General features: G+C 72.5%; 1 protein-coding gene across 1 annotated transcript in view; it reads left to right on the top strand.

Annotated features, from left to right (window-relative positions):
- Positions 1 to 10,000, top strand: part of SLC35B1 (solute carrier family 35 member B1) — a 29,137-nt gene that overhangs the window by 4,029 nt on the left and 15,108 nt on the right. The window contains exon 3 of the mRNA XM_075580342.1: positions 9,038 to 9,198. Coding sequence (XP_075436457.1) covers positions 9,038 to 9,198 — 161 coding nt within the window. The remainder of the gene's footprint in view (positions 1 to 9,037; positions 9,199 to 10,000) is intronic.

Genomic DNA, 10,000 nt, shown 5'->3' with positions numbered 1-10,000 from the left:
CGCATCCCTGCTCCTCTCCCCCGCACCGCACGCAGCCACCTCCGGGGGGCGGTGTGTGACCGCGCGTCCCTGCTCCTCTCCCCCGCACCGCACGCTGCCACCTCCGGGGGGCGGTGTGTGACCGCGCGTCCCTGCTCCTCCCCCCCGCACCGCACGCGGCCACCTCCGGGGGGCGGTGTGTGACCGCGCATCCCTGCTCCTCTCCCCCGCACCGCACGCGGCCACCTCCGGGGGGCGCTGTGTGACCGCGCGTCCCTGCTCCTCCCCCGCACCGCACGCTGCCACCTCCGGGGGGCGGTGTGTGACCGCGCATCCCTGCTCCTCTCCCCCGCACCGCACGCTGCCACCTCCGGGGGGCGGTGTGTGACCGCGCGTCCCTGCTCCTCCCCCCCGCACCGCACGCTGCCACCTCCGGGGGGCGGTGTGTGACCGCGCGTCCCTGCTCCTCCCCCCCGCACCGCACGCTGCCACCTCCGGGGGGCGGTGTGTGACCGCGCATCCCTGCTCCTCCCCCCCGCACCGCACGCTGCCACCTCCGGGGGGCGGTGTGTGACCGCTCATCCCTGCTCCTCTCCCCCGCACCGCACGCTGCCACCTCCGAGGGGCGCTGTGTGACCGCGCATCCCTGCTCCTCTCCCCCGCACCGCACGCTGCCACCTCCGGGGGGCGGTGTGTGACCGCGCATCCCTGCTCCTCTCCCCCGCACCGCATGCTGCCACCTCCGGGGGGTGGTGTGTGACCGCGCATCCCTGCTCCTCTCCCCCGCACCGCACGCTGCCACCTCCGGGGGCGGTGTGTGACCGCGCATCCCTGCCCCTCCCCCCGCACCGCACGCTGCCACCTCCGGGGGGCGGTGTGTGACCGCGCGTCCCTGCTCCTCTCCCCCGCACCGCACGCTGCCACCTCCGGGGGGCGGTGTGTGACCGCGCATCCCTGCTCTTCCCCCGCACCGCACGCTGCCACCTCCGGGGGGCGGTGTGTGACCGCGCGTCCCTGCTCCTCTTCCCCCGCACCACACGCGGCCACCTCCGGGGGGCGGTGTGTGACCGCGCATCCCTGCTCCTCACCTGCACCGCACGCTGCCACCTCCGGGGGGCGGTGTGTGACCGCGCGTCCCTGCTCCTCTCCCCCGCACCTCACGCTGCCACCTCCGGGGGGCGGTGTGTGACCGCGCATCCCTGCTCCTCTCCCCCGCACCGCACGCGGCCACCTCCGGGGGGCGTTGTGTGACCGCGCATCCCTGCTCCTCTCCCCCCGCACCGCACGCTGCCACCTCCGGGGGTGGTGTGTATGACCGCGCATCCCTGCTCCTCCCCCCCGCACCGCACGCGGCCACCTCCGGGGGGCGGTGTGTGACCGCGCATCCCTGCTCCTCTCCCCCGCACCGCACGCTGCCACCTCCGGGGGGCGGTGTGTGACCGCGCATCCCTGCTCCTCCCCCCCGCACCGCACGCTGCCACCTCCGGGGGGCGGTGTGTGACCGCGCATCCCTGCTCCTCTCCCCCGCACCGCACGCTGCCACCTCCGGGGGGCGGTGTGTGACCGCGCATCCCTGCTCCTCTCCCCCGCACGCTGCCACCTCCGGGGGGCGGTGTGTGACCGCGCATCCCTGCTCCTCCCCCGCACCGCACGCTGCCACCTCCGGGGGGCGGTGTGTGACCGCGCATCCCTGCTCCTCCCCCGCACCGCACGCTGCCACCTCCGGGGGGCGGTGTGTGACCGCGCGTCCCTGCTCCTCTCCCCCGCACCGCACGCTGCCACCTCCGGGGGGCGGTGTGTGACCGCGCGTCCCTGCTCCTCTCCCCCGCACCGCACGCAGCCACCTCCGGGGGGCGGTGTGTGACCGCGCGTCCCTGCTCCTCTCCCCCGCACCGCACGCTGCCACCTCCGGGGGGCGGTGTGTGACCGCGCATCCCTGCTCCTCCCCCCCGCACCGCACGCAGCCACCTCCGGGGGGCGGTGTGTGACCGCGCGTCCCTGCTCCTCCCCCGCACCGCACGATGCCACCTCCGGGGGGCGGTGTGTGACCGCGCATCCCTGCTCCTCCCCCGCACCGCACGCTGCCACCTCCGGGGGGCGGTGTGTGACCGCGCATCCCTGCTCCTCTCCCCCGCACCGCACGCTGCCACCTCCGGGGGGCGCTGTGTGACCGCGCATCCCTGCTCCTCTCCCCCGCACCGCACGCTGCCACCTCCGGGGGGCGGTGTGTGACCGCGCATCCCTGCTCCTCTCCCCCGCACCGCACGCGGCCACCTCCGGGGGGCGGTGTGTGACCGCGCATCCCTGCTCCTCTCCCCCGCACCGCACGCTGCCACCTCCGGGGGGCGGTGTGTGACCGCGCGTCCCTGCTCCTCCCCCGCACCGCACGCTGCCACCTCCGGGGGGCGGTGTGTGACCGCGCGTCCCTGCTCCTCTCCCCCGCACCGCACGCTGCCACCTCCGGGGGGCGGTGTGTGACCGCGCGTCCCTGCTCCTCTCCCCCGCACCGCACGCTGCCACCTCCGGGGGGCGGTGTGTGACCGCACGTCCCTGCTCCTCCCCCCGCACCGCACGCTGCCACCTCCGGGGGGCGGTGTGTGACCGCGCGTCCCTGCTCCTCTCCCCCGCACCGCACGCGGCCACCTCCGGGGGGCGGTGTGTGACCGCGCGTCCCTGCTCCTCTCCCCCGCACCGCCGCACCGCACGCTGCCACCTCCGGGGGGCGATGTGTGACCGCGCGTCCCTGCTCCTCTCCCCCGCACCGCACGCTGCCACCTCCGGGGGGCGGTGTGTGACCGCGCGTCCCTGCTCCTCCCCCCCGCACCGCACGCTGCCACCTCCGGGGGGCGGTGTGTGACCGCGCGTCCCTGCTCCTCCCCCCCGCACCGCACGCAGCCACCTCCGGGGGGCGGTGTGTGACCGCGCGTCCCTGCTCCTCCCCCCCCGCACCGCACGCTGCCACCTCCGGGGGGCGGTGTGTGACCGCGCATCCCTGCTCCTCTCCCCCGCACCGCACGCGGCCACCTCCGGGGGGCGCTGTGTGACCGCGCGTCCCTGCTCCTCCCCCGCACCGCACGCTGCCACCTCCGGGGGGCGGTGTGTGACCGCGCATCCCTGCTCCTCTCCCCCGCACCGCACGCTGCCACCTCCGGGGGGCGGTGTGTGACCGCGCGTCCCTGCTCCTCCCCCCCGCACCGCACGCTGCCACCTCCGGGGGGCGGTGTGTGACCGCGCGTCCCTGCTCCTCCCCCCCGCACCGCACGCTGCCACCTCCGGGGGGCGGTGTGTGACCGCGCGTCCCTGCTCCTCCCCCCCGCACCGCACGCTGCCACCTCCGGGGGGCGGTGTGTGACCGCGCATCCCTGCTCCTCCCCCCCGCACCGCACGCTGCCACCTCCGGGGGGCGGTGTGTGACCGCGCGTCCCTGCTCCTCCCCCCCGCACCGCACGCGGCCACCTTCGGGGGGCGGTGTGTGACCGCGCGTCCCTGCTCCTCCCCCCCGCACCGCACGCTGCCACCTCCGGGGGGCGGTGTGTGACCGCGCATCCCTGCTCCTCTCCCCCGCACCGCACGCTGCCACCTCCGGGGGGCGGTGTGTGACCGCGCATCCCTGCTCCTCTCCCCCGCACCGCACGCTGCCACCTCCGGGGGGCGGTGTGTGACCGCGCATCCCTGCCCCTCCCCCCGCACCGCACGCTGCCACCTCCGGGGGGCGGTGTGTGACCGCGCGTCCCTGCTCCTCTCCCCCGCACCGCACGCTGCCACCTCCGGGGGGCGGTGTGTGACCGCGCATCCCTGCTCTTCCCCCGCACCGCACGCTGCCACCTCCGGGGGGCGGTGTGTGACCGCGCGTCCCTGCTCCTCTTCCCCCGCACCGCACGCTGCCACCTCCGGGGGGCGGTGTGTGACCGCGCGTCCCTGCTCCTCTTCCCCCGCACCGCACGCGGCCACCTCCGGGGGGCGGTGTGTGACCGCGCATCCCTGCTCCTCACCTGCACCGCACGCTGCCACCTCCGGGGGGCGGTGTGTGACCGCGCATCCCTGCTCCTCTCCCCCGCACCGCACGCTGCCACCTCCGGGGGGCGGTGTGTGACCGCGCATCCCTGCTCCTCCCCCCCGCACCGCACGCAGCCACCTCCGGGGGGCGGTGTGTGACCGCGCATCCCTGCTCCTCTCCCCCGCACCGCACGCTGCCACCTCCGGGGGGCGGTGTGTGACCGCGCATCCCTGCTCCTCACCTGCACCGCACGCAGCCACCTCCGGGGGGCGGTGTGTGACCGCGCGTCCCTGCTCCTCTTCCCCCGCACCGCACGCTGCCACCTCCGGGGGGCGCTGTGTGACCGCGCATCCCTGCTCCTCTCCCCCGCACCGCACGCTGCCACCTCCGGGGGGCGGTGTGTGACCGCGCATCCCTGCTCCTCCCCCGCACCGCACGCGGCCACCTCCGGGGGGCGGTGTGTGACCGCGCATCCCTGCTCCTCTCCCCCGCACCGCACGCTGCCACCTCCGGGGGGCGGTGTGTGACCGCGCATCCCTGCTCCTCTCCCCCGCACGCTGCCACCTCCGGGGGGCGGTGTGTGACCGCGCATCCCTGCTCCTCCCCCGCACCGCACGCTGCCACCTCCGGGGGGCGGTGTGTGACCGCGCATCCCTGCTCCTCCCCCGCACCGCACGCTGCCACCTCCGGGGGGCGGTGTGTGACCGCGCGTCCCTGCTCCTCTCCCCCGCACCGCACGCTGCCACCTCCGGGGGGCGGTGTGTGACCGCGCATCCCTGCTCCTCTCCCCCGCACCGCACGCAGCCACCTCCGGGGGGCGGTGTGTGACCGTGCGTCCCTGCTCCTCTCCCCCGCACCGCACGCTGCCACCTCCGGGGGGCGGTGTGTGACCGCGCATCCCTGCTCCTCCCCCCCGCACCGCACGCAGCCACCTCCGGGGGGCGGTGTGTGACCGCGCGTCCCTGCTCCTCCCCCGCACCGCACGATGCCACCTCCGGGGGGCGGTGTGTGACCGCACATCCCTGCTCCTCCCCCGCACCGCACGCAGCCACCTCCGGGGGCGCTGTGTGACCGCGCATCCCTGCTCCTCTCCCCCGCACCGCACGCAGCCACCTCCGGGGGGCGGTGTGTGACCGCGCGTCCCTGCCCCTCTCCCCCGCACCGCACGCTGCCACCTCCGGGGGGCGGTGTGTGACCCGCGCGTCCCTGCTCCTCTCCTCCGCACGCTGCCACCTTCCGGGGGGCGGTGTGTGACCGCGCGTCCCTGCTCCTCTCCCCCCGCACCGCACGCTGCCACCTCCGGGGGGCGGTGTGTGACCGCGCGTCCCTGCTCCTCTCCCCCGCACCGCACGCTGCCACCTCCGGGGGGCGGTGTGTGACCGCGCGTCCCTGCTCCTCTCCCCCGCACCGCACGCTGCCACCTCCGGGGGGCGGTGTGTGACCGCGCGTCCCTGCTCCTCTCCCCCGCACCGCACGCTGCCACCTCCGGGGGGCGGTGTGTGACCGCGCATCCCTGCTCCTCCCCCCCGCACCGCACGCAGCCACCTCCGGGGGGCGGTGTGTGACCGCGCATCCCTGCTCCTCCCCCGCACCGCACGCTGCCACCTCCGGGGGGCGGTGTGTGACCGCGCATCCCTGCTCCTCCCCCCCGCACCGCACGCAGCCACCTCCGGGGGGCGGTGTGTGACCGCGCATCCCTGCTCCTCTCCCCCGCACCGCACGCTGCCACCTCCGGGGGGCGGTGTGTGACCGCGCGTCCCTGCTCCTCTCCCCCGCACCGCACGCGGCCACCTCCGGGGGGCGGTGTGTGACCGCGCGTCCCTGCTCCTCCCCCCCGCACCGCACGCGGCCACCTCCGGGGGGCGGTGTGTGACCGCGCATCCCTGCTCCTCCCCCCCGCACCGCACGCTGCCACCTCCGGGGGGCGGTGTGTGACCGCGCATCCCTGCTCCTCTCCTGCACCGCACGCTGCCACCTCCGGGGGGCGGTGTGTGACCGCGCATCCCTGCTCCTCCCCCCCGCACCGCACGCTGCCACCTCCGGGGGACGGTGTGTGACCGCGCATCCCTGCTCCTCTCCCCCGCACCGCACGCTGCCACCTCCGGGGGGCGGTGTGTGACCGCGCATCCCTGCTCCTCCCCCCCGCACCGCACGCTGCCACCTCCGGGGGGCGGTGTGTGACCGCGCATCTCTGCTCCTCTCCTGCACCGCACGCGGCCACCTCCGGGGGGCGGTGTGTGACCGCGCATCCCTGCTCCTCTCCCCCGCACCGCACGCTGCCACCTCCGGGGGGCGGTGTGTGACCGCGCGTCCCTGCTCCTCTCCCCCGCACCGCACGCTGCCACCTCCGGGGGCGGTGTGTGACCGCGCATCCCTGCTCCTCCCCCCCGCACCGCACGCTGCCACCTCCGGGGGGCGGTGTGTGACCGCGCATCCCTGCTCCTCACCTGCACCGCACGCAGCCACCTCCGGGGGGCGGTGTGTGACCGCGCGTCCCTGCTCCTCTTCCCCCGCACCGCACGCTGCCACCTCCGGGGGGCGCTGTGTGACCGCGCATCCCTGCTCCTCACCTGCACCGCACGCAGCCACCTCCGGGGGGCGGTGTGTGACCGCGCATCCCTGCTCCTCTCCCCCCGCACCGCACGCTGCCACCTCCGGGAGGCGGTGTGTGACCGCGCATCCCTGCTCCTCCCCCCCGCACCGCACGCGGCCACCTCCGGGGGGCGCTGTGTGACCGCGCATCCCTGCTCCTCTCCCCCGCACCGCACGCTGCCACCTCCGGGGGGCGGTGTGTGACCGCGCATCCCTGCTCCTCCCCCCCGCACCGCACGCGGCCACCTCCGGGGGGCGGTGTGTGACCGCGCATCCCTGCTCCTCTCCCCCGCACCGCACGCTGCCACCTCCGGGGGGCGGTGTGTGACCGCGCATCCCTGCTCCTCCCCCCCGCACCGCACGCTGCCACCTCCGGGGGGCGGTGTGTGACCGCGCATCCCTGCTCCTCACCTGCACCGCACGCAGCCACCTCCGGGGGGCGGTGTGTGACCGCGCGTCCCTGCTCCTCTTCCCCCGCACCGCACGCTGCCACCTCCGGGGGGCGCTGTGTGACCGCGCATCCCTGCTCCTCACCTGCACCGCACGCAGCCACCTCCGGGGGGCGGTGTGTGACCGCGCATCCCTGCTCCTCTCCCCCGCACCGCACGCTGCCACCTCCGGGAGGCGGTGTGTGACCGCGCATCCCTGCTCCTCCCCCCCGCACCGCACGCGGCCACCTCCGGGGGGCGCTGTGTGACCGCGCATCCCTGCTCCTCTCCCCCGCACCGCACGCTGCCACCTCCGGGGGGCGGTGTGTGACCGCGCATCCCTGCTCCTCCCCCCCGCACCGCACGCGGCCACCTCCGGGGGGCGGTGTGTGACCGCGCATCCCTGCTCCTCTCCCCCGCACCGCACGCTGCCACCTCCGGGGGGCGGTGTGTGATCGCGCGTCCCTGCTCCTCCCCCCCGCACCGCACGCAGCCACCTCCGGGGGGCGGTGTGTGACCGCGCATCCCTGCTCCTCTCCCCTTGCACCGCACGCGGCCACCTCCGGGGGGCGGTGTGTGACCGCGCATCCCTGCTCCTCTCCCCCCGCACCGCACGCGGCCACCTCCGGGGGGCGCTGTGTGACCGCGCATCCCTGCTCCTCCCCCCCGCACCGCACGCGGCCACCTCCGGGGGGCGGTGTGTGACCGCGCATCCCTGCTCCTCTCCCCCGCACCGCACGCTGCCACCTCCGGGGGGCGGTGTGTGACCGCGCATCCCTGCTCCTCTCCCCCGCACCGCACGCTGCCACCTCCGGGGGGCGGTGTGTGACCGCGCATCCCTGCTCCTCCCCCGCACCGCACGCTGCCACCTCCGGGGGGCGGTGTGTGACCGCGCATCCCTGCTCCTCCCCCCCGCACCGCACGCTGCCACCTCCGGGGGGCGGTGTGTGACCGCGCATCCCTGCTCCTCTCCCCCGCACCGCACGCAGCCACCTCCGGGGGGCGGTGTGTGACCGCGCATCCCTGCTCCTCTCCCCCGCACCGCACGCTGCCACCTCCGGGGGGCGCTGTGTGACCGCGCATCCCTGCTCCTCTCCCCCGCACCGCACGCTGCCACCTCCGGGGGGCGCTGTGTGACCGCGCATCCCTGCTCCTCCCCCCCGCACCGCACGCTGCCACCTCCGGGGGGCGCTGTGTGACCGCGCATCCCTGCTCCTCTCCCCCGCACCGCACGCTGCCACCTCCGGGGGGCGCTGTGTGACCGCGCGTCCCTGCTCCTCCCCCCCGCACCGCACGCGGCCACCTCCGGGGGGCGGTGTGTGACCGCGCATCCCTGCTCCTGTCCCCCACACCGCACGCTGCCACCTCCGGGGGGCGGTGTGTGACCGCGCATCCCTGCTCCTCTCCCCCGCACCGCACGCTGCCACCTCCGGGGGGCGGTGTGTGACCGCGCATCCCTGCTCCTCTCCCCTGTATAGATATGTATAGGTTTATATACACAGACATATGTATCTAGATATGTAATATAAAGTGTCAGGTTAGTATAACATTGTGTGTTTGACAGTGGGTGTGACTGTGTGTGTGACTGTGTGTGTGACTGTGTGTGTGTGTGACTTTGACTGTGTCTGACTTTGACTGTGTCTGACTTTGACTGTGTCTGACTTTGACTGTGTCTGACTTTGACTGTGTCTGACTTTGACTGAGTGTGTGTGACAGTGTGTGTGACAGTGTGTGTGACAGTGTGTGTGACAGTGTGTGTGACAGTGTCTGACTTTGACTGTGTGTGTGTGACAGTGTGTGTGTGACAGTGTGTGTGTGACAGTGTGTGTGTGACAGTGTGTGTGTGACAGTGTGTGTGTGACAGTGTGTGTGTGACAGTGTGTGTGTGACAGTGTGTGTGACAGTGTGTGTGACAGTGTGTGTACACAGACAGCATTATGATATTAGTGGCTCCGTGGCTGGTTTCCCCCCTATACCACTGAGTATTTCTTATAACGATGCTAGGACGTGCGGGTATTGATGCTGCTCTCGCCCTCTGCAGTAATGCTGCTGGGAGTAACAGTCCTGCGGAAACGTTACCCGCTCACAAAGTACCTGTGTGTGCTGCTCATAGTGCTCGGGGTGGCGCTGTTCATGTACAAACCCAAGAACACCGGTCCTGGCGGAGACGCTCACCTCTTCGGCTACGGAGAATTACTGCTGGTACGTGAGGGGAGGCCGTGGCACAGTGGGGCTGTTCCTGTATGCCACTAACCATGTCCCTGTCATTAGGTCACTTTGCCCCTACGTGGGACTGACCCTTTAACCCATTATACACGTCCCTGTCATTAGGTCACTTGGCCCCTACGTGGGACTGACCCTTTAACCCATTACACACGTCCCTGTCATTAGGTCACTTTGCCCCTACGTGGGACTGTCCCTTTAACCCATTAAACACGTCCCTGTCATTAGGTCACTTTGCCCCTACGTGGGACTGTCCCTTTAACCCATTAAACACGTCCCTGTCATTAGGTCACTTTGCCCCTACGTGGGACTGTCCCTTTAACCCATTAACCACGTCCCTGTCATTAGGTCACTTTGCCCCTACGTGGGACTGACCCTTTAACCCATTAAACACGTCCCTGTCATTAGGTCACTTTGCTCCTACGTGGGACTGACCCTTTAACCCATTAAACACGTCCCTGTCATTAGGTCACTTTGCCCCTACGTGGGACTGACCCTTTAACCCATTAAACACGTCCCTGTCATTAGGTCACTTTGCCCCTACGTGGGACTGTCCCTTTAACCCATTACACACGTCCCTGTCATTAGGTCACTTTGCCCCTACGTGGGACTGACCCTTTAACCCATTACACACGTCCCTGTCATTAGGTCACTGCCCCTACGTGGGACTGACCCTTTAACCCATTAAACACGTCCCTGTCATTAGGTCACTTTGCCCCTACGTGGGACTGACCCTTTAACCCATTAAACACGTCCCTGTCATTAGGTCACTTTGCCCCTA

The sequence above is a fragment of the Ascaphus truei genome, chromosome 23 (genome assembly GCF_040206685.1).
Source record: "Ascaphus truei isolate aAscTru1 chromosome 23, aAscTru1.hap1, whole genome shotgun sequence".
NCBI classification, from domain to species: domain Eukaryota; kingdom Metazoa; phylum Chordata; class Amphibia; order Anura; family Ascaphidae; genus Ascaphus; species Ascaphus truei.
This window is presented reverse-complemented; position numbering and strand designations above follow the sequence as displayed.